This window comes from Fusarium oxysporum, chromosome V (genome assembly GCF_013085055.1).
Source record: "Fusarium oxysporum Fo47 chromosome V, complete sequence".
Taxonomy (NCBI): Eukaryota; Fungi; Ascomycota; class Sordariomycetes; order Hypocreales; family Nectriaceae; genus Fusarium; species Fusarium oxysporum.
In genome coordinates this window covers 3,302,977-3,326,622 of record NC_072844.1, presented here as the reverse complement: position 1 = coordinate 3,326,622, position 23,646 = coordinate 3,302,977, and the positions used below count along the sequence as shown (strand labels likewise).

Genomic DNA, 23,646 nt, shown 5'->3' with positions numbered 1-23,646 from the left:
GTCATATCATGGATGTTATTGCACAACCCAAATCGATTCATCGAGAGCAATGGCATAGCCGCGGCATACAACGGAGCTCATTTTCAGGGACCTTACCTTGGTTTGGCGGGGCTGTCATTGATGGAGACCTGAGGCAGACAGGACAGAGCTCAGTGGAGCTTTTCGCTGACATGATTGGCTCTCAAGCCCAGTTATGAGGCTATGGGCTTTGGACCCACGAACACGGCGCTACTTTTCCTCCAGCCCCCAATCATATTTTCTTCTCCTCCATCTTCCGTCAACCTCTTCTCTTTTTTCTTTTCTTCTTTTTTCTTTACATCGTTCGGAGTAAACACAGAAAGTTTTCCTACGAGTAGCATACAGATCACGAGCCTGGATTGTGGCCTGATTCTCGATGCGCTGAATCGCCTACTTCCGGCTATTGCTTCTATACTGTGCCGTCGATTAACCCTTCTCCGTTCAAGCTTCGACTCGCAGCGATATTCGTGCTGGGATCATTAGACAAAATGGTGAGCTTTGTTGTCGACAAGCCGAGCTTCAGCCCAAGCTTTGTATAGCTGGGCGCTGACTCGAGAATCAGACGTCATCTGCTTCTACAGCTACTCCCGTCAAGCATGCCTTTGACCGGCGTGTTCACGACGTCAAGTCTCCCAAAAGGTACGATACTCTTCCCCTCCAGCCATGTCACCTACCTTGGTGAAGTGATGAACGCACTATCAATGGGAATCTCTCCTAGCATATAATGCGGAAACACGATATCAATCTTCTTTTTCTGAACCCACCATTCAATACATCTCGTTGTTGCACGCACTTTCATGTCAGCAGTTGCTAACGAGCTTTGAAGTGATATCAACGCTCTAATACTGGACTATCTTACTATGGAAGGGTATCCGAATGCGGCAGCAAACTTTTCTAAGGAAGCCAATCTCGAACCTCACCAGGACACGCAGCACATTATAGCGAGGCAGGAGATCCAGAACTGCATCCATAGTGGTGATATTAAGACGGCAATAACAACACTCAATGAGTTTGACCCACAGGTATGCATTTCCAGTTCCTTGTACCCAAGTTTTATATGATTAGAACACGAGTTTTACATGCACCACTCATAGAGCCTTCGGGCCTTTGATGAGGAACAACCACTTTTTATGATTATCTTTCCTTTCACTTCTTAGTTTCATAAATTTGGAATGTATTGTCGCTAACTCGACATAAAGATTCTAGATGGAGATAAGGCACTGCATTTTACCCTGCTACGACTTCAGCTCATAGAACTCATTCGCGCTTGTAATGCGACTGGAGATATCCAACCAGCCCTCACTTTCGCTACTGAGGAACTGGGCCCCAAAGCACCCACGAACCCCAAGTTTCTGGAAGACTTGGAGAGGACCATGGCACTGCTCTTGATTCCATCTGACGCGCGCGAGCCCCAGTTAGCAGCGTTGCTAGAGCCAGAGTTGCGACGAGAAGTTGCAGACAGCGTAAACCGGGCCATCCTTGAAAGACAATCCCGAAGACGTGAAGCAGCTATTCGCCAGCTCGTCAGAATGCGTGTCTGGGCCGAAAATACTGCCCGAGATAAGCGTAAAAACTTACCTGACCGACTGGATATTGGCTTGAACGGAGAAGAACCCGACAGCCCTAGACCTCACCCCGGAAATGGACATGACCCCATGATTACAACGTGATATTGATACCCGACCTGGAGGCATGTTCAAAGAGTAGTATTTTTGATTGTGTGGCGCTGTGCTTTGTCCAGTAGCGCTTGGCGTTTGGGATAATATTGACATCCTAATGGTAAGGATTAAGACTAAGACAAAGGCTGGCTGTCGGGCGTTCTGAAAAGGCTGTCATAAATAGGCTGTAGGCCTCGACAGCATCCTAGAGGCAAGGTTAATCATTCACTCATCATACATGGCAGTTCACGCGTGACATTGCCTAAGGTTTCTTGTATTTGAAAGTTACTAAACTTAAATGAGCCTTTATAACATATTTACGTGGAGCCGGGCTGTCCGAGCCATCTATTTCGTCCTGATGTGCTTAAGCTTCCTGGCAGAGTACAGGAAGTTGTTGGCATAAGCCTTAGGTGCAAACTTGCGAGAGTTGGGCTCCTGAACAAAGTACTCGTAACCCTGCTTCTCAGCAAAGTGAATAGCATCCTCCTTGCTCGAGAAGTTGATGTGGGTGCCTTGCATAAAATCACCCGAAGATTGCCAACCGATCAAAGGGTTCTCCCATCGATGTCCCTTGGGAAGAATATCCCAATCCATTCGCCAGCGTCGACCGCGCCAGTCGCCGGACTGAGTCGCAGGCTTAGCTTCCTGGTAGATGCTGTAGTAATTGTTAGTTCCTGAAGCTTTTGACGACATTCGAGTCATGTATGTGGGCAGACGAACCGAACCGTTCGGGCCTGGAGCTCCATGGGAGCGCCTGAGATCACAGCAGCGGGAAGGATCTCTTCGCTGCCATTCTGGACGGATCGAGGGACAGGTGTGTAGGTGCTGGCATTAAGTCAGCACTGGTATTCCATCTTTCCAATTTTCAATCGCGTTTCGAGGAATCGTACGAGGTAGCCTTGTCAGCCTCGATATTGTAGTCGGGCTCGCTGGTAACAGGGCCAGTGATGGTGCCGCTGGCCTGAGTGACGTTGCTCTGGAATCGTCGGGGTGCGGCGGAGAGGGCGACTCTGGGCGCAGCAGCGCTTCGCAGCATACGAGCCGCACTCTGAGATCGGAGGGCGGCCATGTTGCAAGGCGGTAGCTTTCAATTGGCGATAAGGGCTTGTCGTTTCTGAAGTGAGTGATGGTGGACTGCGGCGATATTCTGAGGTTGAAGCAAGCTTGAACGGCGTGGTCCTGATTGGGTGGAGCGGATCAGTTGTTTTGCCGAAGTCGCGGAACGAGTGCTTTTCGGCAAGAACCTGACCTGGGCGGGACCGTTCATCTCGACAGAACCTCAAACTCCAGCCCTTGCAATTGAGCGTCACGCAGACCCTCGACGGAACAATTCTCGAGACTCGAACCCCCCCGAAATACCGACATCATGAGCTTCGTCACCCGCCGAGCGCTCTCGACGCTCATCCCCCCCAAGGTCAGAGAGAGCCCCTTCGATTATGGGCGCAAACCCCCGGTGCTCCGATTGATTCCGTTACTAACACCAGATTTTCAAAAACAGGTCGCTTCTCCTAAGGTACGCAGAATACGATGAAACTATTATCCTATGGAGCTTCGTTTTCGATCTCGACGAGTTTTGGATGGATGAGGACTTTTATGGACGATCGACAATGGAGGGAAATTTCGTCATGATGGAAATTCAGAAGGCTGACAGAACTCGATCCACCACAGGCCATTGGCGCTGCTCCTGATGCTATCCGCATGCAGCGTGTCGTCAGCTTCTACGAGAAGCTCCCCCGAGGTGCCGCCCCCGAGGTCAAGGCTAAGGGTCTCCTCGGCCGATACCAGGCCAAGCACTTCGGCAAGAACCCCACTGGCAAGCGTACGGACACACTCTCTCAAGATTGGATTTAAATGTTGGATTCTGACAGTGATTGTGTTATAGCTATCATTCACCTGATTGTCTTCCTTGTCAGCATCGGTTACGTCCAGAACTACTACTTCCACCTTCGTAAGTATCCCTATCACAGCGTTGAAGGGGAGCTGTTTGCTAATGCTGGAATCATCTAGGCCACCACAAGAACAACGCTCACTAAGCAGCTTAAAATGGCGTTTAGATACCTTAGATGGATCATTGTGTGAGAGGGAGCGGGGGTCGTGTACATATAAACTCCGGAAACTTCGCGGTCGAGCACGCGCCTTGGCTTCCCCATGTATCTCTAACAAGCAAGTGATGTGACAATGCCATCACGTTTTTGGTTATGCGCTGTTCTTTTGTTCTACGTAGTGCTGTGCCTTCGGAGCGGAAGCTTTCTGTGTATCCATACCTCTGTCAGAATTGTAAGCTTTTTGGGTGGTGCTGCATTCTCAAGCTCTTCCGCATTCTGCACAGAGACCGACCGATATTTGAGTTGCTAAATTTTGCACGTCAAGAATTCCTCTCGGCTTTCCTTCAGGTTTATCAAGTCTGCACAACCTGCGATACTGTAGTGTACACACTAATCACTTTCAACATATCATGTTATGGTGTAGACTCAGCCGGTCATCGGAGTAAGCATAAATCCAGTCTTGACAAGGTATAGACGTATGTATACTCAGTTAATTAAGTGAATGAGTTGGTCTGGACAATGAAAAATATAACATGACGTTAAACTGCATTGTTTGCAGGATGTGAGGTGTCACCGAAGGAAGCCAATTAGACACCTAGTGTACGTACCAAAGCCTATTACAGAGGATGCACTGCTCGCCTTATTGACCTATTTTCATGTAACAGCAAATGCTTAATGACATCTAGTGATATTGAATGACTCTCATGAATATTGCTATCAGGTTCCTTGCATCCAAAATTAGATGAGATCAGACCCTTTCTGATCAGCTGAGTGGCCGGTAGAGTCATTCGGCTCCATGATGACAAGCCATTTGATGATACCCCTAAGCTCCAGGGCGTACCGGCCTTGTAGCTGGTAGCTAGCAGCTGGAATTGGTCCCGGCAGCCCTGCTACTGGCAGTCAGGGGCTGGGTACAGATGGCCAATCCCAGCCCCTTATCGTTTGGCTGCTAAGCCTAACCCAGCCTCCAGCATCACTTTCGGGTCTCTGAAAACTGGCGTCTGTCTGTCTGGCCTTCCACATCACAAACACCAGTGCATCAGCCGCAGTTACTCCGGGTACATTGAAACCTCACCTTACACCTCGCAACTGACACGCCTTGCAGTTTGGTGATTTCTCCTCCTCATATCCCACCCCCGACTCTTGGATCGAGCATCGTATCAAATACCTCGCAATCGGACGAACGAAGATCGCCTTTCTATACCCGTAACATTCTCCGATCCCCACTACCGATACTCGTGCCCTCCCCGCCCCGCGGTGTCGCAACTGATCCCGACTTCGAGATCCGACGTTTCGTCTGCCTCTAAACTCTAGTCCGACCAGAAATCGACGAGACTAGGCGGAGAAACTCATCAAGAGGGCTTCTTTTGCTTACCCCACGACCGGCGCATTCTTACCACGTATGATGGCAACAGAGGCTGCCGTTGATAAAGCTGCCGATGCCACTGCCTCTCAGTCCCAGCCTGTACGTTTCATCTTCCCTGCTTTGCGAAAGTAAACTTCCAACCGTTTTGTTTTTGGCGAAATTGGCACACTGCGGCCTTTTCGTTACCTGTTCGAACCTAGAGCTTCAGTTAGCCGAGCTGCTGTAGCTAGCCTTACTAACAGACTTTCTCATGAACTAAGTCGCCCGACGCCGAAAATGTCGACTCCGTCCGCTCGAATTTGAATGGCAGTGCCGGCAACGATGACTACGAAAACAAGCACATTACAAGCGTCGAAGATCAACTCACCTCCGCCGATGCTAGTGCCAGCGGAGGTTCAGATACAGAGGCATCACGCGCAGATGCTTCAAAGACGAAGGATGGAGAGAAAGTTCATGGCCGCGCAGGCTCCACAGTCAAGAAGCCTGCCTTCAAGGCTGTCTCGGTCAATAAAACATTCCTCGCAGCAAAGGCGACTGCCAACAGTGCTGCGACCAAGGCCGCCGAGAAACAGCCTGCCGGTTCCAGTACGCCCCCGACGACATCGGCAACCTTATCCTCTTCAAGACCTCGCCTTATAGCAAAGACCGGTAGCAGCACTCGCGATTCATCGCCTCGATTTTCTGGTGGTGTGAATGGGGGAAAGCCCGGTAGTGCACCTGATGCAAATGCAGTTTGGAACAAAAACCGACGTACGTGCAACATCCTGAATCAGCCGACTTAATGAACTAACGAAATTGTAGCTGTGCCGCCGCCTGAACCCAAAAAGTTCACCGATGAGGAGCTCAAGAAGTATGGAATCCACATGGCCAGTCGTTTGAACGAAGATGATGCACAGGGGCAAAACAAATGGGCAGACATCGACGACGACGATGAAGACTGGGCCCCTGAAGCTATTACTTGGGGAGATGGCACGAAGACGACGCTCCCTCACCCAGACGAGCATCCACCACCGCCATCAGACAGTGGTTCTGTTGCGTCCAAGGGCAAACCCCTCGATAAACCACGGTCTCCAGCTCCACCTGTTGCTGTGAGCTCCCCCCTGACGAAGTCGAGTAATCTGGCCCAGGGCAAGGGTTTGATTTTGAAGAGTGGCTCCCAGGAAAAACCAACTCTTGTTGCCAAACCTCCAGCTCCCCCGGCACCTGTCAAGTCCCCGTGGGCGCCTCTACCTCCGGTCGAGAAGGCTTCACCTATTCCAGAACAGGCCAGTCTTGCTAGACCGTCACATAATAAGGGCATGACTCCGCCGCCTCCAAAAGAATTTGCAGCGGATGATTTCAATCGTTGGAGAGACAGTTCATCTCACGGAGGCCGGGAATTGTTTAACTCCCATTCTGGCCGCTACGAACCTGTACACGACAATCGACGTGGTTCGATGAGAATGGAACAGCATCCAAGGCATCATCCTTCCCTATTACAGCGACCACCCCAACCGGATTATCCAGCTGAACCCTCGGGTGCTTTCCAGACCAATAGAGTTTCTCAGGAACCTCCTTTCGCTAGAAGACGGGGATCATCTAATGTTAGTGGCGGAAGTGGCTCATTTATGCAGCGTATGAATAAGGGAGGTGAAGTGCCCCTGGCCCCTCACGAATTACAGGAAGGCCGTAGACCGTCTTTCGTTGGTTCCGTTGATGGCCTCGTCTCCCCCAATCTTTCAGCCTCGGCGCATGGCCCACCAAGGGGGCAACATCATTCTAGCTGGATGCCTCCTCGAGGTTCTCCAAATCCTGCCTTTGCGCAACCACACCACCCTGCACCTCTTCCTGAGCAAGTTGCCGGTCCACCCCCTCCCCTTCAACCTGCTAGCGAAGAGGTCGAATATCAGAAGAAGCTCATGCGAGAACGTGTCGAGTTAGCTAGGAAACGACGCCAAGAAGAAGAAGCCCGTGAGGAAGCTGAACGTCGGGAGCGCATTCAGAAAAAGTTGGATGCTATGGGGCCTGCGCCAGAGAAGAAGACCGAGAAGAAGGAGCTCGCAGAGAAGTCTGACGATGCTTCACACCCAACACATATTCAACAACGTGACCATAGTAGCGTGGCAAACCAAACTCCTACACAATTGCAGCAGGATGGTGACCACTCTGCAACAGCTTCGTCAGCTCGACAGCAACCTCAAGATTCTGATGCTAAAGTTGGACACACTCAGGGCACAGCGCCAGCGGCGAGGCGTGTATCTCACAGCCAAGAAGCCAAGCCTAGTGAGCTTTGGGGGGCAGCTGCAGCATCACGCCAGGACAGAGCTGTGTCAAATTGGGGTACAGGTTCGCAGCCCCGAAGTAATGTTTGGGGGTCACCTAATAACGATCGAGGCCTCGGTAACGGCACATTCAACACCGATATCGGTCGTGCACCTCTGGATAATCGCCCTGGTTCTCAAGGAAACAAGGGGCCATCACCTATCGCCCCTCCCAATAATCCACGACAACCTTCTCAAGCCCGACCTCAACCTCCAGCCCCAATCGGTTCTGGACCTTCACGATACAGCTCCTCTGGTCCTCATCCTCCGGCAGGATCTGATGTGGCAAGCAAGTGGATTACTGCCGTCGGTGAAAAAGATAAACAACTGAGCGCTAGCCGATTAGCAGAGCGGGTTGAGCGCGATCGCCTACTCGCTGAACGTGGTGTTAGTCTTGAGGATGCCCAACCGGTCATCAAAGATACATGGCGCCAGGTTCATGCTCCTGGTGATGGTACAAGACGCGCTATTGGTCCTCAAGAAGCACAGCCAGCTGGCCCCTGGAGGAGCCCTGGTGATGATGCAAAGGAGGATCCTAATAACGTTGGAGTGGTGGGAGGCGGAGTGCCAGGCCAGGCCGGAGCTTCACAGAACCGCGCATCTCGATTCTTCCCTACGAGAGACTCGCATGATAGAATCAACGAAAATGAGCCATCGCGATCCAAATCGCCAACCCCCCCGCCACCCACGATGGAAGGCCACCCAGCTTACGAGGGTGATGTTATGAAACCTCATGTGTCGCTTCCAAAGCCTCACCCTGTGGTGAAGCTACCCCCATCTATGGCGGCCTCACAACCTCCCTCAAATCGTGTACAGTTCGGCTGGGCGCACCCACCATCCTTCAAGGATGTCGCTCGGGGCCCTGTGAGCCCTAATCGTGCACCATTGACGGCCGGGGAGTCTTCTCAAGAGAAGTGGCAGAACCGAATTAACAGTTTGCTTGGTAATAGTTCAAGATCTCCACCCCAAAGGTCAATTGGCGTCGACCCTGCAAGCAAGAGTGCTCTGGACCATGTTGCTCACCACGACTCAGCCACGGTTTCTCTACCTAGGAACAATGTTTCAGCTCCCGCCCGTTTTGACAAGAGCCTTTTGTCACCAGTCACCAAACCCATGGCCGAGGAATGTTTTGAAGAGCAAGAGATGGGGTCCTTACCTCAAATTCGACTACCACACAAGGCCCCCGAAGCCGCTTGGCAGCCGGCATTAGCACCAAACAAGCCTCTGCCGAAGAAATTTGCAGTTCAGCCAACTGTTATGGAACCATACTACTTCTCTGCCGACGTTGTTGGCGGCGGCAATGTTATGAGAATCATGTTTCCTAATATGCAAGAAGCCAGAACTGTCACTATTCCTTTCTCAGCAACTCGAGGTGGTCGAGGTTCGCAAGGACGAGGTGGTCCCAGAAACCGGGGCTCTGGCTATGAACGTCGAGGAGGCAAGCGAGATGTGTCGAGCTCCCGAGGAGAGCATCCCCCAACAAGCTCAGGTCGAGGAGGCCGTGGTAGCTACCGCGGTCGAGGTTCTGACTGGGGTCGCGCCCCAAGTAATCCTGCTTCTTTGGCTGCTTAGGAAAGCAAAGCAAGCTGGAGGAAACCGGCCGAGACACCGGCCTGACGCCATCCTCAGTCTATTACATAATACTCGCAGCGCATCTTGTGTTTATCGCTTTACCTGCTGATGCATTGGTCTCACCTCCCAGTACATAGCGACCCCCACCATTCCGATGTCCGTCTTCAGGATATCATGGAATGAGCTTCTACATAAATTGTCTGCACAGCCATATACTGCAGGCTTTCTCAACGTGCTAGCATTTGCTTCTTACGCACATGTTAAACACGCTATACCTTTTTTCTGTTTTTTCTTCATCTCCCTTTATAACACCGGGGTTCTGTTTTGTCTTCATAAAAGCATACATGGCGGGCATTGCTTTTTGTGAAAATGATAAGATCGCCTGGAAGGGGGGACTTGACAGGCTCTTTAAGGGCCACATACAACCCAAACCAATTGAAACATGCGCCATGTTCTCGATGACAGGGGAAGGGAGGACGGCGTCTGAGTAACAAGTTTGATGACCTGCTTTACTCTGGGTCGGGACTGGGTTCGCGATAATCGAATGTGCTAGGTTTTTTCCCCTTCTTATTTTGTACTTCTTGTATGAAGGAGCTGGATCAGATAAACCTGGAAATCAGAAACAGCCGCAACGGACTTATGGAGAGAGATCACTATGATGGGAACGATGAGCGTTTCTACGCCTTGACGAAATCAACGAGTGCGTACGAGGCTCTGTCAGACAGACGATTGATCAATCATACAAATTTCGCGCATTTTAAGTGCCTCAAGTGAATGTCCCTGGTATATCACTATATGGTGCTGATGATGTTATGAGATGAGATGTAATCGCTACATGTATGCCACACTTATTTGCCATGTTGTTCATACAACGTTTGTACATTAATGGTATCTATCATATTCAACATCCTTGTAACAAGATCCCCTTCTAAAATTCCACTCATCCGATGATATACAGTCGCTCACAATAAGATGAAACAAGTCGACAATGTAGTATCACAAACTCCTAAAACGCCCGTCTTCCAAGGCGTTAAGTCATGACATGCATATTAGCCTCCTTCCATTTATAATTTCTCGTTTGTTTTAGACAGATAATTAGACTTCCTCGACCGCACAGTTGGGGTGCACAATATACATAATTTGGGAGGGATCTGTTGAAGAGCTTGCGTCACCATCTGTGAGGCCTTCGCCGCGGAGAGCCATGAGGATGTTTTCCTGTAACTTCGAGTCAGTATAAGTCTTGGAAAGGGGAATGGATGTATGTTGCTTACCTTGACCATCTTTTTGAGCACCATGTTGGCGAGAGCCTTTTCTCGGTGATAGTCGTCCTCACCTTGGAGCTCATCCTCCTTCTGCTCGAGGTACCAGTTGACCAATTCATCGCCGTTAACACCTTCGAGGTTACCGACCTCAGCATCGGTAATATGCTGAACAAACATGTTGACCATCTTGATGTAATTGTCGTATGTGATGGTTTGCTTCCTTCTTTCAGGGGCAACACTGCTACGGCCAGGCTGTGTGTCATCTTCCTCCATGACTGCGTCGTGTTCTTGGCCACGGCCGGAAGCAGCATCAGCGGCACGGAGAAGTGTCTCGCTATCTTCTTCGGGTTCTTCGTCGTACACCTCAACGTCATCGTGCTCCACGGAGATGATACTCTGTCGCAGGAGGTTGTAGGCCTCGACAACCATCTCAGAGCTAATCTCTTCCACACAGTTGACCTTGGCAATAGCCTCGGAGAGACGAATCATACTCTCGAGCTGACGGACTGTAATTCGGTACGAGTTTTTGCCCACGCCTCCTTGAGCATCGTCGGCGCGAAGTTCCTTGTACTTCTCCACGAGGACATCCTTGGCCTCGTCAGTGAACTCAGGTCGGAAAGTCTTTGCAAAACGAATGTATCGCTGAAGTTGTTCTGTGCTGAACTCGGGCTCAACAGCCTCGTCACGCAACTGGTGGATACCAACAATGTGCTCTGCCAAGTGGCGGTCGACTTGTTCGTTACACTCGTCGAGGACAACAAAGAAGAGGTCGAAACGAGACATGATAGGTGCCGACATGTTGATGTTGGAGCGGAGGGTCGTCTTGCGGTTGTAACGACCACCAACAGGGTTAGCAGCTGCAAGAATACTGGTTCGGGCATTCAGCGTGGCTTGAATACCGGCCTTTGCGATCGAGATGGTCTGCTGTTCCATAGCCTCGTGGATGGCGACTTGATCTGCGATATCCATCTTGTCGAACTCATCAATAGCGCAGACGCCATTGTCTGCCAACATGAGCGCACCAGCCTCGATAGTAAATTCGCCTGTCTCTTCATCCTTGACTACCGCAGCAGTAAGACCGGCGGCAGACGATGCCTTACCACTGGTGTAAACAGCACGGGGCGCAAAAGAGCACACGTATTTCAAGAACTGGGACTTTGAAGTAGAAGGATCACCGACAATGCAAATGTTGATATCACCTCGAAGTTGCATACCCTCAGCCGTGCTCTTGGGGACACCAGACATGAGTTGGAGCAGCAGACCCTTCTTAACGACCTCATGGCCGTAGACCATGGGAGCAATAGATTGCACAAGACGGGAATAGATATGGTCACCGTGGACCATTGCTCGCAGGTCCTCAATTTCAGAGGGGTTCATGGACGCTAGAACAGCAGCTTGAGCATCTTCCACTGACTGCTCTCCCTCGTTGGCTGTGTTCTGTGTCAAAGCATTGACAACATCGGCAGCGCCACTGGCAGCCGACTGGCCAGATGTTGAAGTGTCCGGGTTCACCATGCAGGCAAGGAAGGCAAGACGATATGTCAAGTCTCGTACACCCAGAGCCTTGAGACCGCTGATTCCACTTCCACCAGCATCGGCTCCTCTAGGCGCATTACGGTCGTCACGGATAGCAGTCGGTCGCAATCCTGGAAGGCCGAGTTGGCTGACATCAGGAACGACGATCAGGGCACCAGTGAAGATGCACTTCTCTCCAGCCTTGGCGCGATCAACAATTTCACCACGCAGAATAACGTCCATAGTTCGAGGCATGCTGCCTGTAGGAATCTCGGAACTGTTCTCCTGAATTCGAACCTTCTGCCAATCGACGAAGGTACTGCGACGAATGTCAAGTTGCCAGGCCACACGGTTCTGGCATGTCGAGTTGGGGCATTGGGTAGGTTCTGTGTATCGAAAGGTCTGCTCAACATTTGGCACAACTGTGCGACAAGCCTCGCAGGTGAAAGTAGCGACAGACAACTCGGGACGGACTTCGGATGTTCGAGTGACCGTTCCAGAGATAGAAAGAAGCTGGCCAATGTTGGCGGCTCGAAGGGCACGGACTCTGGAAACTAGAGGCAAGTTGTAGAATGCGATAGAGAAGAGCTTGTCGGTTTGTTGGTGCTCATTCTTGCGGTGTGACGACTCGGATTGGCTGGCAGAGCCGAGATGACTGGCCGCAGAAGTCGTGAGATTGCTCGAGGCTGTGGGCTGGCGATGTTCGCGGAAGTACATAGGCTCGTACTTTGCAATCATGTTGTGTAAAGCAGCGGTGAGAAAGGGGAGGAATCGATAGTATTGGCGCATAACACCATCCGCCAAACTGCCATTCTCCCATGCAGCCAAATGTCTATAGTCGACGTAGAATGTCGAGAGCGAGTATGTGCGCATGCCTTTGATCTGGGCAACATAGTACTTGTCTGTAGTGACAGCGCTGGGTGTAGGCGCGCTTGGCGTTGGGGCACTGATAGGGTCCTCGGCAAAGCTATTTTCACACAGAACGGTTAGGCAACGTTCCATGTGTATAATGAGTCTATGTAGATGCACTCACTTCTCGATGAAGGACTCAAAGTGTTCCTGAACCAGCAGGCCAATTCTGTCCTCAACACGACTGATCTCAGTAGAATTCGGGATCCTTGAGCTTCGTGGAACCTGATCATCCGCAAATCCATCACCCTCATCATCGCTTGGGGCACCCATATTCTCTGAAGGAGGCCCTCGTGGGCGTGCTGAGGAAGACGAGGGGAAGCCCATATTGCGTCTAGGGGTCGGGGCAGCCCGCGAGGGGGCATCCGACATCATGAAGCCGGCATCGCTCGAGGGAGTAGCCATTGCGGCGCTTGAATTATATTGATCGTCTGTACCGGTTTGACAGTTGATAAGTGACGATGCACGCAATGGTTTGGTTGACCGAGTCTTGGTAGATGAATTGATTGTTGAATGTCGAGGGGAGATTTTAGTTGCCAGGGCAAAGGCACGGATGCTGTGTGGGGTTATCCCTGGCGCTTAAGCTTATTACAGGGCGACGCGTCAAAACACGTAGAGGGGCTAACTACGTGACGCGACTTTAATTGATTGCATCCAGAGTTGACCAATTGGCTCGCGCTATCCATGTATCATCATGAATTATCGCGATGATAGATAGAGATGATAATGAGGATATAATGTATCTCTATATCTATAGACTTTCGCGTTTAGAGTCTATATGATAGCAAAAATACCAGTTTATCCAGATTCATGCCAATATCGTGGCCCATAGTCGAAGCAGCCATTCGTGTTGCGAAACATAAAGGTATCAAGCGAGTATGGCGCAGACGTGATCTTAACAATGTATTTGAGCCTGTTGCATCATGAATACTAATACCATCTAGTATGTAACATCAGGTCTTGATATGAAACTGCACCATTAAATCGGTAGGGCAAGGCGTTGGGGCACGAAATTCAAGACATTTTCCAGGCGGTCTCTGAGCCTGTTGAAAATTGCTTGTCTTCTTCTCTTGCTTGTCATTATAAAAATACACGAAAAACGAGGCTATTACATGTCATAAATGTTTCAATGTAGAAGCAGTTGTGGTTATGCATTTCAGTGAAGTTTCCAGCTTGCCCATTTCCAGTTGTTATGATAGATTCAAAAGTCACTCTTACTATTATTGTTCGTCGGTAATCGCACAACTCTAGATTAAAGGGCTTCGGCAAGCTACTGTATGAGTTACATGAAGGCTCTCATAAGCACCTTCTCTGGATGAAAATATAAAGCGGAAAACTAGAAGAGATGGAAGTGCTCCTCTTCCGATTTGCGTGGTCTAGACTAGATGAAATTACTTGATGCATCTATATCTCGAAGACTGTGTTTCTATAGCATCGTGACGTATTCTACAAGCTAAAGTAGGTTAAGATACAAAGCATCCACAGCAAAATATGTTTCGCGACGGTAAATCTCCATCAGGCTATGGGTGCTTCGCTGCCTACGCTCGCAAATGGTCTTCTGACTTGCCTACCATGCGCATACAGCTGAGTCATGATCAACGGATCATATGCCAAAGCGGATAGCCAGCCCTTTATATCGTTTACCCAAAGCCATGGGTACTAGATCCTTTATTCGAATACCTATACGAATGGGCTCATACTTTCAGCTGCTTAATATAGGCAAAGAAACACAATGGTGTAAGAAATACAACCCGAGATCCACTCAGAATTCTCATTTGTAACTCAAACTCAAATCAAGGAGCAAGGTCGTCAAAGTTAAGTTAGCGTTTGTCAAAAGTCCCTGACTCAACGTTCAAGCCAGGCGAAACCTAAATCATGTGTTCCGTCCCGTCCGGCCGTTGAGAGTTTCACAAGACGCTAGACCTCAAGAGATGCAACTCAGTATGCAATACACCGTCATAAAATAATACAGTAGCAATCTGATAGCAGACCGACCATCCGAAAATGATACACATTACATATCCAAGTGATCGACTGGTCATTGCTTATCATTAAGTAACCATACCTCCAGGCTCCGAATGCAACTCTTATGCAGGGACCTTGTGACACACCCGACTGGCACTCACTCGTACGCCCCAGTTGAAACGTCCACGCGCAATTTTAACACATGCCATTCGACAAGTATTTACTCCACCACCATTTGCCTAGTCAACAGTCGAGAATAATCGACTCTCCCAGAGCAACGATTCATTCATTTCCTGGCCTCGTATAGGCCCAGACCCAGCATTCTTTGCATCCCAATAATACCCCATGATGGCCTGGCAACCTCCGCGTGGGAATGTCGTGCAGATGTTACGTTCCCATGCCTTCAATATCCCTGGAATCGAATCACGCCAATTTCAACACAACCACGTTAACTCATCTAAGATTATGATTATCCACTATCTAATGGTAATTTGCCCACAGAATCATGTCCATTCCTTTGCCCAGCCAGTATAAAACGCCATTCTACATAACCGATACCATGCTGAAGCCGACGAGGGAAGATTGAGATAGCCATACAGAACAAGGGCCATAGGAATGCACACAAGGGTATAATGCCTATTGATCAAAGTCCATCCAAACCATATTTCCCAGCAGCTAGGGTAAATCGACATAAATAATAACAGCACATGTAAATCTCCTCTTGACATTCCATCATAGTACCTCCATTCAACATTCCATTCGTGTCCATAATCCCAGTCACGCTATTCCGTCTATCCTATGTCCATCCAATCCAATCAGAACCAATCCAATGAGATCCTCTATGGTGTAGATACCTGAGAGAAAACGCAGTCCAATAGCAAAAAGAGAAACAAGAAAAAGATAAGCATGGAATAGGCGACAAGTCTATGCTACCATACATGACCCATGTTAGTAAATGAGGTCACTGCCTCGATAAAGGTATGAAAGATAAAGAAATGCCATAGTGTGCCTATCAGGCTGAGAAAGCATGACTCGAGATTGACAAAAAGGCTCAAGCAGCATGAAGATGAAATAAGAAAGAATATAGAATATGACGCCTAGAAACGTCGTGCAAGCTTGGGCATTGAGTGTGTCGCGCTAGCGTAGTGTTGTATTGTGTAGGTGGCGTATGGCGTCGATGGTGCGGTGCGGCGTTGCGTGATTGGTTTGACGGCCAGAGGCCTACAGCTAATCCCTGCTTTGCGCTGGACGGATCTACCCGCCAAGTCGTGGTTGGGTCTCCAGCCTCTAGCTCCATTGATCCACGGCCAACAAGAGGGTGTGGTTGAATGGTACTGTAGAGTGCCGTGCTTTGACCGCATGACCATCCTGCGGGCACACGCTAGAAGAAAGAGGATGGGGATGGGGGTCAAAGAGTTGCGATATTCCCCGAGGTTGGCGCCCGAGCCGTGGAACATCTTGTTGGTTGCTCTTTCACCTGAGGTCTAGGTCAAGCTTAGGCACAGGGCCTGGCGCGGACAGCATCACCCAGCCACAACCTGCACGTCCAATGGCGCCATCATCAACGGGAACCTCAGAGCGAACATGGATCTGGGAGGGCTGCTTCGATACAAGGTGGTGTCTCGTTGGACTCCGCCATTGGCGTGCGCCACAACACCTGATCATCCCCCACGACCCTCCTTCAATGTTCACGAGGCTGCTTGATACAACCTTCCGACACAACCAAGCCATCAACACGAGGTAGAAGGCCCGCGGGGCACTCAATGGTCATCCGATGATGACCTAGGCGACTGAGCGCCACGACCCTTTCATGCTCTTGGTGCAGGTTCTGCATATCCCGCTGCACCGTACACTGGCTGAGCTGTCTGTGATGTCAGGCTGGTATAGCCTTCTGGGTATGTTGCAGGCGTGGGGTCCCATCGAGGAGGAGTTGCAGTTGGTGGGTGATGGCTCAGCGGGGTATGCAAACCGCTTGTTCCATATCCTCCGCTTCGGCTGTCGTAGGTCGAAACCGCTGGCAGGGGTGTTGTGTTGATACGCAGAGGCGGTTGCTGCGGACTGTGGTGACGAAGACCAGGGCTCAGCGTTCGAGATGCAGCTGTAGAGTATCCCGGACCCGTAGTGTATGGTGTCCAACTAGGTTGAGAGCCTGATAGTGATCGCGGGGAAGGTATCGAGTCGTGATGCTGAGGGAGCGAGTATTGCGTATGAGCATCAGGATGAGCTGGGGCCATGCTTTGTCCAGGAGGCGTGGGTAAAGGCGCATACCCTCCGTTGGTCTGGCTCATCATGGGGGGAGGAACCGGCGTGCTGGGATTAACGCTGTACTTGCCGATAATCTTCTTGAGGGCAGACTCAAGAATTTTCCATGGGAATACCTTAACATCCTTCTCAATGTTGCGGGGCTTGGGATTGGGAAAGCCCATGATGATCTTAAAGAACTCCTCGCTATCTGGCTTAGCCTTGGAGACTGTCTGCGGATGGAAGCCTTCCAAGTTACGGCGAATACGGTTCTTCTCCTCGACACTGAAACGGTTCGGCGCTGCGACCAGTTGCTCGAGAAGGTGGATAGTGTCGACCGATGTGACATAACACTCGCCTTTTTCGGCCCACCAGATGCATGATATACAGATGCTGTTGGTTGGTCGCTCATTGACGCTTACCGATTGGCAGGTAGCGTTAACTGTAGATCCCTTTTGTGTCTTGCGGAAGAGGACAATCCGACGACGGTTGGCCCATTCCTCTGATGTCCAGTTCTCGGCCATCGATTCCAGCTTGCCTGAGATTTTCAAAACCGCCTTGCCAGAATAAAGCGAGATAGGATGGTAACTTGTGTTGTTTCCAGCATTGGCAGTGATGGTGCTGGTTCGGACAAGTTGAGGAGCGCCGTTAGAGTGAGACGGAGAAGACATTCCCAAGGGTGTCAAAGGCGGACGTCCAACCAAAGAAGTGTCCAATCCACCGGGGCCCCTCCCTGTGCTGCCCAGCGTGCTCGGATAAGGATTCCATCCAGTCGTTGGACGCCGATGGTAGTGAGGGTCTGTGAAGCTCGTGCTTCTATTGTAAGTACTAATCATGTCGCTGTTTGCTTGTGGGAATGTATTGGCATATTGTCCTTGCTGAGGTGGATATTCATAGGTATTTGTACCAGGCTCTGATGGTAGCTGAGGCTCACCTTTGGGTGAGGTACTCGGCTGATCGATCGTGGTGGCAGGTGCCGCGTCCTCATGCTTAGGCATCTTAGTCGACCTCGTGATGTCATCCCCGGACCCTTCAAGATATTGAAAAGTACCAACGGGAATGCGAGAAATTTCTTCTCCAGAAGGACCGTCGAGGACGAGTGACAATGGCACATTACTGTTTGCACAGTTTGTGACCAAAAACTGAGGCGCATCTCCACTGCAAGTGTAGATAAACCCTGACCCCTCTTGTATATCTCGAGAGACGTCTTGGGCAGAGCACTTCTCAGATCCGAACACCAAAAACCACGTTGGAATTGGTGTAGATAACGAGAACAAATCGTATTGGGACGAGAGCTTGACATAAACCTTGGTGCCAAAAATGCCCGTTGCGGGTTGGCAAGATAAAACTGTAGGGCCAGAAGGCATATACTGTGCCACAGCGGCACTATTGGATGCAAAAGATTGCTGGTTCAAGTGAGCAAATTTGTCGGATTGCTGCTGAGTCGGGTAGGCCTGTGTAGAGTACTGTTCGTAACCTGCATCTTGGTATCGGGCCACATCGTAGCCAGCTGACATTGTATTAGCAAATGTTCAGTTTGGGATCCTGTCAAAGCTGCTCTACCAGTCCTGAGGCGGCTCCAATACAGCACTTCATTGACTCCAGTCTCTCATGGGCTATCTTATCGAGCTTCGGGCATGTTAACTTACCATGCATGGAAGGCAGCTGGGCCTTGGTGTAAGTCGCCATCTCCAAGAGCCTAGGAGGGGAGTCCCCTCGTGGGTCTCCCCCGGTCTCTACTCGAGCAGCTTCTTCGTAACGAAGCGCGATCGTGTCAGGCGATTCAAGCCTGTCGTCAACTCCGACGATGATGGGCTTCTGCGGATGGTAGTCAGGCTATGGATTGTTGAAGTCAGTGTTGAGCTCCCGAAACACTATGGAGACGAGACGTTGAAAGACAGCAGAAGCCGATAAGAGGAGACAAAAGAGAAACGCTTTGCAGACTTGTGGGCGGCGTCGAAGAACAAAAGGGATCCGTTTGTCATGGGAGGGTTGGAACAAGGTCTAAGTTGCGACTCACCTCAAAAAGCTTGTAGGGAGGACACTGGAACTTGACAGTAGACATTCAAGCTGCCGTGAAGGGAGAACGATAGAAAATGGGTCTTGGTCCAGGGAGGCGAGTTAAGAATGTTGGCAAGTTGTCTTGGATAGAAGTAGTCGCGGTTGTAGTTTAAACCAGGTCTCGACGAGGTCTTATGCAGCGGGTCTGGGCCGACCAAGACAACGATCGATGTACGAGTCTTGACTCTCGGAGATTTGATCTAGCACAGGGCATGCAGCAGTATGCAGTGATGATGCCGTTGAATGCTTAGTGTTGTCGGTCAGGCTCTCCCTTGAATTGCTTTGGCGTCCTGGAGGTGGCGATTTGAGACAGTAGAGGTGAATGGCGGAGATCCTACTGGAGAGTTGCGAGGAACTGAGAGGGGTAATTTTGATTCCAATCCAGTCCAAAGACACTTGCATTCCAAGAGGACAGGTTTCCTTGCCCTTAGTAGCAGAAGAACCTTCAGTAGAGGGAGAATGATACTCAACCTGGGGTAGTGAACTCTGACGCGGGAAGTTCAGGCTAGGGTACTCAGGTATGCGTGGCAATGTTGGTCTTGACACCTTATAGAAGAAAACAAATAAACAGATAGTGCCAGGATGGCTCGTTAACGGTGGCCGTTGAGGGGATGTTCCTGGAGACTCTGTCAGGTTTGGTCGTTTGCTGTGTACTAGGAGGGATGATGGCGTGGGCTTGCCGCCTTGGTTGTTGTGCTTCAAGCAACACAGCTTCGTAGCATTAAAATATTGCGTACCTTGCAGACAAGTTTCCAATTGTGATCAACTGGCACAAACTGAGACTAAGGGTCAAAAGAAGGTCTCCAAGATTGTAATACACGTCGTTCAGCTGCAAGGGCGTACGAGGCTGTTGTTGGTCAGTTCAGCTTCAGGACATCGCTGTGTTCACGACAGATCCCCCGAGCCTATGGATCCGACTTGCTCGGATTGAAGCTAGGACGTGGAAGAGAGACAGACAGACGGGTAGATGGTTCAGTGCGGGTAAGTGACTTGACTTAGATTTGGGAATTGAAGAGCTTTGACAATCAGTGTTGGTGCAGGTGTCGGAGGCAGATGATGGAGACAAAACATGAGAGAGCATTTCTTTTGGGAAGTTGGACTTGTGCATGCAAGATATTGCCTTGCATCAAGGGGAGATAGTGATGATTCAGATGTTTTTCGAAAAGATATTGGGCCGAAGGGCGGGGAGGCAAGGAAGAAAGGGCGAAACAAAACGAGTAGTTTGAGCTTATGGAGTGATGTATCTATTCTATCCCTTCCTGACGGAAGCCAATGAAGATGGGCAACAACTTGACTAGAGGAGAAATGGAGACGAAGTACAAGGGTAAGGGAGGGAGGGAGCAACAAAAGGCGCCGTCTGGTTGCTTTTGGCCTTGGACATTGTTAAGTCGAGTCTGCGGGACCTTGTCTGGCGATCCCGCCCCCCACTCGTCTATCTTGAAAGTAGCTTTTGGAGACGAGGGAACAACCATGAACTTGCATACAGAACAAGCCTGCAGTAGTGGCAGCGCTGGTTACAATAAAGGAGCTAGGTAATGCTGGTAGGAAACGCCGTGGTTGTGACATCTGCGGAGGCTAGCAATCTACCACCTTGGCCGTTATGCCAGATCCTCAAGTGTCTCAAAGCCTCCTGCAAGGGTGACGGCAGCGTCAACAGGTGGGGAGGGGATGTATCATGGGTTCGGGAAATGGTGGAGAAGCTCGATCTGAGTTGCTTCTGTGTGCCAGTCCTCATGAGGCATGACTTGAGATACTTGACTGGTGCTCACATATAATCCATCATGTGCTACCCCGAGAAGACCTTTGCTGTTTTAACATCTACCCATAGGCTTCCCGAGGTCTCCAGGATCCATGTTATCATGGTACGCCATGGCGGCAATAAGGGGACACCACAAACTCGTGGCAGTGTTGACGACGAACAACCTGGATACACCCCCTTTGATGAGACGTTGGGACCTTCCGTGATCTCGAGACCCCAAGAAAAAAGTTAGGAAGCAGGAGATGAACGCAAGGAGACGAGACACACTAGCCTCAAAAAGAAATATGGTTTCTTGGTATTGTACATCTCAGCTGAAGCGCCGAAAATAAGAAAAGACAAGAATTTGAGAATCCAAATTAAATAAAAGAACGGTTTGTAACGTGCCTGAACGATGGAATGTGTGCGTAATGCGTGCGGTCGTCTATCGGGAATCCTAGGGGGTGTCGTTAGCAAGGGTCACGATGATTGGTTATGCTTCGACGAGCGAATCGATAGTGGTGTGCAAGGGTGTCGGTAGTGCATGGTGCACGGCGCAGGCGGCATCAGCTGGATATCAAGGGCCAGCCAAGATCGTTTATAAGGGCAGATGAGCGCTGTCCAGTAATAGACGTGGAACCCATGGGCCTCAAGGGGGGAAAGACTCAAGGGAGAGAAAGAGGGTCCCCTCCCAGAAAGGTGCGGTCCTAACCGTACTGGGTCCGCTCCCGTCTTCCCGTCTCCATTTGTTTTCTCCTTTGTGAACTCCTAGTTACTCGTTGAGGGGGTCATATTCCTCAATAGAACAGACCCCCAAAGTTCTTACAGCATGCGAGAACAGGATGTTGCAGCCGGCAGACCAGGGTTGATGGGGAAACAGATCAGAGCCAAACACAACTCACCTTAGAAAACAGCTTGAAAGAGAGATCTTCGGAAGCGGACCGCTGAAATTTCAATCTTTCAGATCACCGCGGAGCGAAATTGCGATGGAGCTCGCTGTTCAGCTTAGCCTCCAACAATTCTGTCCCGATGATCAGTCGCCAAAAGAGCAAAAACTTTTGAATCAACAGACCACCACACATCAATTGACCGTATTCGCGTCAACGATCAACTTTATCAACCACCACTTCAGTCGATACCCCAAGGTGAGGATGCACCAGGCAGACTAGGCGTGCAATCGTCAGCGAAACTGGGACGGGCTTAACTCTTGCTCGCCGAGGGTGCTGGGAGTCCGTGTCGTTGAACAAGGATTAAACTTGATCGAAATATGACCCTGGTCCGCTGGCGTAGGATGATCAGTGATCGCCTTGTCGGCACTCTTCTGAGTCAAATCTGTCAACCCATTTCAATTAGTCTCATTTTTGCTTTTTGTGCGTATGTGAACATTCTGTCAAAGCCCCTGGTTCCGATGGCGGCCTTTCATTTCTTCGTAGATTGGTACAAACCCTCATGAATTGACGCCAAATGGTCAATAATTACTGTGTAATTCTATCGCCCGGGTGGAGCAAAAGCGTGGGGCAAGGGATAAAAGGATGGGAAAGCCAAAGGGATACATGGGTCGTCGAGGTGATCATTGAAGTTTCTCACACAGGCGTCGCGGTCTCTCACAGTCCAAAGACTTTGGAGGCACACAAACGCCACTGCCGTCGACTCTTGGACGAAGCTGAGGAGCGACATGGGCCGTTGATACGAGTTATAAAGCGGGGAAGGACAATAAGAAAATAATCAAGGAGGATGGCGATGGTTAGGGTAGTGAAATCGGAAGCCCAAAAAGATCATATTGAACCATACCTCTTGAGTATAGTGGAGGTTCCAGAAAAAGGTGATAGCGCCTTTTTCTTTAACAGATACAATGGCTGACTCGGCCTTGTTTGAGAGAGATGTCAATAACTGTAGCCAAGCGCATGCCATCGGTGGCCATACCCATTCCAAGTTAACTTCCTTAATTCGGTATGCCCTGGCAAACGTAATGGGATCCTTGCCCGGCTGAATTTGATGCGGAGACTAGAGCCGGAAATATGAACTCGTGATTGAATGAACTTCTGGTATAATAGGTTTCCGCCTGTCGAGCTGTTTGTTTATTTGACCAAGGCAAGTATGCATATGAAGTCTCAAAGGGGAGTGCCACTTATCTTATACAACCTCGTCACTTGCCATCGACAAGAGCCACTGGTTTTGTGTCCCCATCATGGCAATTTACACACATATGCAAGTAATTGCCTGATACCCGCAGTAAAGAAGCGCGCAACGCTACAGGCAGGGGTGTCCTGTGCGAGCCATACGCCCGATCAATAACCTGAATCTCTGATGGGAAACAGGCGAGCCAGGTAAACCAATCCCCCACGATTCAATATGCAGAACTGAGCGGCTCGAATTGTAATTGTCAGTCTCGCGACGGAGCAGGCATCTCTAACGGGTGGTGTATTGTTTCTGCTCCAGTTGCTAGTTGCCGGGGGGCTATTGATGTAGCATGACACTACCAGGGCTAGGTTGAACAAAAGCCTTTGAACGAACGCCACCTCGGCTCTTGAAAGGTTCTCAGACATTCAACGGAAAAGCCAAGGGAATATCGCACCGGTTCTTCTGCTTGACGTTTTCCACAACTCACAGCATCAAGGTTCAGAGCTCGAGACGGTCTTGAGAAAAGGTGTGGGTGTGGGATCTACACAGGGAACCGGGGTTATCACTTCAGGGGTGCAACAGTAGCTGTAGGGATCGTCCTTGCTTGTAGCGCCTAGCTCTACTCAGACCTGCTGATTGACCAAGCGAGCAAGCAAGACTGGCCCAACTGAGTTGTGAGATCCTGCAGCATGTGCTATTGGGATGCTAGTGATAGACATGGCGCGCGGGCCGTTTGCAAGGGAACCGCCTTACAGCAGTCATAAAGTTCTTGGTGAACGACGAGAACCAATTCAATATTGGTTCAGGGAGACCAATCATGCCTCTTCACTGTAACGACAGCCCTTTTGAGGTAACGAAGTTGGGACTTGATTAGCGTC

The 23,646-nt window shown here is 50.1% G+C and overlaps 7 protein-coding genes across 7 annotated transcripts; 3 read left to right on the top strand and 4 right to left on the bottom strand.

Annotated features, from left to right (window-relative positions):
* Positions 1 to 506: 506 nt before the first annotated feature.
* Positions 507 to 1,688, top strand: FOBCDRAFT_274511 (CTLH/CRA C-terminal to lish motif domain-containing protein; the record flags this gene model as incomplete). The annotated part of the gene is made up of 4 exons (XM_059611490.1): positions 507 to 551; positions 581 to 657; positions 845 to 1,040; positions 1,218 to 1,688. 4 exons carry the CDS (start codon positions 507 to 509, stop codon positions 1,686 to 1,688), a joined length of 789 nt encoding a protein of 262 aa, XP_059464970.1.
* Positions 1,689 to 2,021: 333 nt separating this feature from the next.
* On the bottom strand, positions 2,022 to 2,806 carry FOBCDRAFT_161978 (ETC complex I subunit conserved region-domain-containing protein; the record flags this gene model as incomplete). Its single annotated transcript, XM_031184821.3, has 3 exons — positions 2,567 to 2,806; positions 2,397 to 2,501; positions 2,022 to 2,331 (listed from the first exon to the last, which is right to left on the bottom strand). The coding sequence occupies exons 1-3, from the start codon at positions 2,743 to 2,745 to the stop codon at positions 2,022 to 2,024; spliced, it is 594 nt and encodes a 197-aa protein (XP_031040463.1). The 5' UTR covers positions 2,746 to 2,806.
* A 60-nt stretch (positions 2,807 to 2,866) lies between these two features.
* On the top strand, positions 2,867 to 4,064 carry FOBCDRAFT_224228 (mitochondrial F1-F0 ATP synthase subunit F of fungi-domain-containing protein). Its single transcript, XM_059609651.1, has 5 exons — positions 2,867 to 3,090; positions 3,175 to 3,189; positions 3,345 to 3,495; positions 3,559 to 3,624; positions 3,684 to 4,064. The coding sequence occupies exons 1-5, from the start codon at positions 3,043 to 3,045 to the stop codon at positions 3,707 to 3,709; spliced, it is 306 nt and encodes a 101-aa protein (XP_059464969.1). The 5' UTR covers positions 2,867 to 3,042; the 3' UTR covers positions 3,710 to 4,064.
* On the top strand, positions 3,855 to 8,959 carry FOBCDRAFT_240258 (uncharacterized protein; the record flags this gene model as incomplete). Its single annotated transcript, XM_059610286.1, has 7 exons — positions 3,855 to 3,953; positions 4,281 to 4,321; positions 4,827 to 5,016; positions 5,061 to 5,186; positions 5,348 to 5,837; positions 5,889 to 8,107; positions 8,204 to 8,959. 7 exons carry the CDS (start codon positions 3,855 to 3,857, stop codon positions 8,957 to 8,959), a joined length of 3,921 nt encoding a protein of 1,306 aa, XP_059464968.1.
* Positions 8,960 to 9,822: 863 nt separating this feature from the next.
* FOBCDRAFT_224223 (MCM2/3/5 family-domain-containing protein) lies at positions 9,823 to 13,171 on the bottom strand. Its single transcript, XM_031184818.3, has 3 exons — positions 12,770 to 13,171; positions 10,231 to 12,703; positions 9,823 to 10,174 (listed from the first exon to the last, which is right to left on the bottom strand). Exons 1-3 carry the CDS (start codon positions 13,048 to 13,050, stop codon positions 10,055 to 10,057), a joined length of 2,874 nt encoding a protein of 957 aa, XP_031040460.2. The 5' UTR covers positions 13,051 to 13,171; the 3' UTR covers positions 9,823 to 10,054.
* Positions 13,172 to 15,069: 1,898 nt separating this feature from the next.
* Positions 15,070 to 15,551, bottom strand: FOBCDRAFT_37576 (uncharacterized protein). The gene is made up of 2 exons (XM_059612169.1): positions 15,465 to 15,551; positions 15,070 to 15,406 (listed from the first exon to the last, which is right to left on the bottom strand). Exon 2 carries the CDS (start codon positions 15,336 to 15,338, stop codon positions 15,114 to 15,116), a length of 225 nt encoding a protein of 74 aa, XP_059467242.1. The 5' UTR covers positions 15,339 to 15,406; positions 15,465 to 15,551; the 3' UTR covers positions 15,070 to 15,113.
* Positions 15,552 to 16,242: 691 nt separating this feature from the next.
* FOBCDRAFT_293660 (uncharacterized protein) lies at positions 16,243 to 19,216 on the bottom strand. The gene is made up of 3 exons (XM_031184816.3): positions 18,872 to 19,216; positions 18,501 to 18,687; positions 16,243 to 18,361 (listed from the first exon to the last, which is right to left on the bottom strand). Exons 1-3 carry the CDS (start codon positions 18,914 to 18,916, stop codon positions 16,419 to 16,421), a joined length of 2,175 nt encoding a protein of 724 aa, XP_031040458.2. The 5' UTR covers positions 18,917 to 19,216; the 3' UTR covers positions 16,243 to 16,418.
* Between the last annotated feature and the right edge of the window lie 4,430 nt (positions 19,217 to 23,646).

Excerpts from the sequence above, each read along its gene's own strand:
- FOBCDRAFT_224228 (XM_059609651.1), top strand. The coding sequence starts at position 3,043 with ATGAGCTTCGTCACCCGCCGAGCGCTCTCGACGCTCATCCCCCCCAAG. Across the intron at positions 3,496-3,558 it reads CAAGAACCCCACTGGCAAGC|CTATCATTCACCTGATTGTC; the intron begins GTACGGACACAC and ends ATTGTGTTATAG. Across the intron at positions 3,625-3,683 it reads GAACTACTACTTCCACCTTC|GCCACCACAAGAACAACGCT; the intron begins GTAAGTATCCCT and ends GGAATCATCTAG.
- FOBCDRAFT_293660 (XM_031184816.3), bottom strand. The coding sequence starts at position 18,916 with ATGTCTACTGTCAAGTTCCAGTGTCCTCCCTACAAGCTTTTTGAG. Across the intron at positions 18,688-18,871 it reads CTCCCTACAAGCTTTTTGAG|CCTGACTACCATCCGCAGAA; the intron begins GTGAGTCGCAAC and ends AACAATCCATAG. Across the intron at positions 18,362-18,500 it reads CCAGCTGCCTTCCATGCATG|CTGGCTACGATGTGGCCCGA; the intron begins GTAAGTTAACAT and ends ATACAATGTCAG.
- FOBCDRAFT_37576 (XM_059612169.1), bottom strand. The coding sequence starts at position 15,338 with ATGTCAAGAGGAGATTTACATGTGCTGTTATTATTTATGTCGATTTAC.
- FOBCDRAFT_224223 (XM_031184818.3), bottom strand. The coding sequence starts at position 13,050 with ATGGCTACTCCCTCGAGCGATGCCGGCTTCATGATGTCGGATGCCCCC. Across the intron at positions 12,704-12,769 it reads TTTGAGTCCTTCATCGAGAA|CTTTGCCGAGGACCCTATCA; the intron begins GTGAGTGCATCT and ends GTGTGAAAATAG. Across the intron at positions 10,175-10,230 it reads TGCTCAAAAAGATGGTCAAG|GAAAACATCCTCATGGCTCT; the intron begins GTAAGCAACATA and ends TCGAAGTTACAG.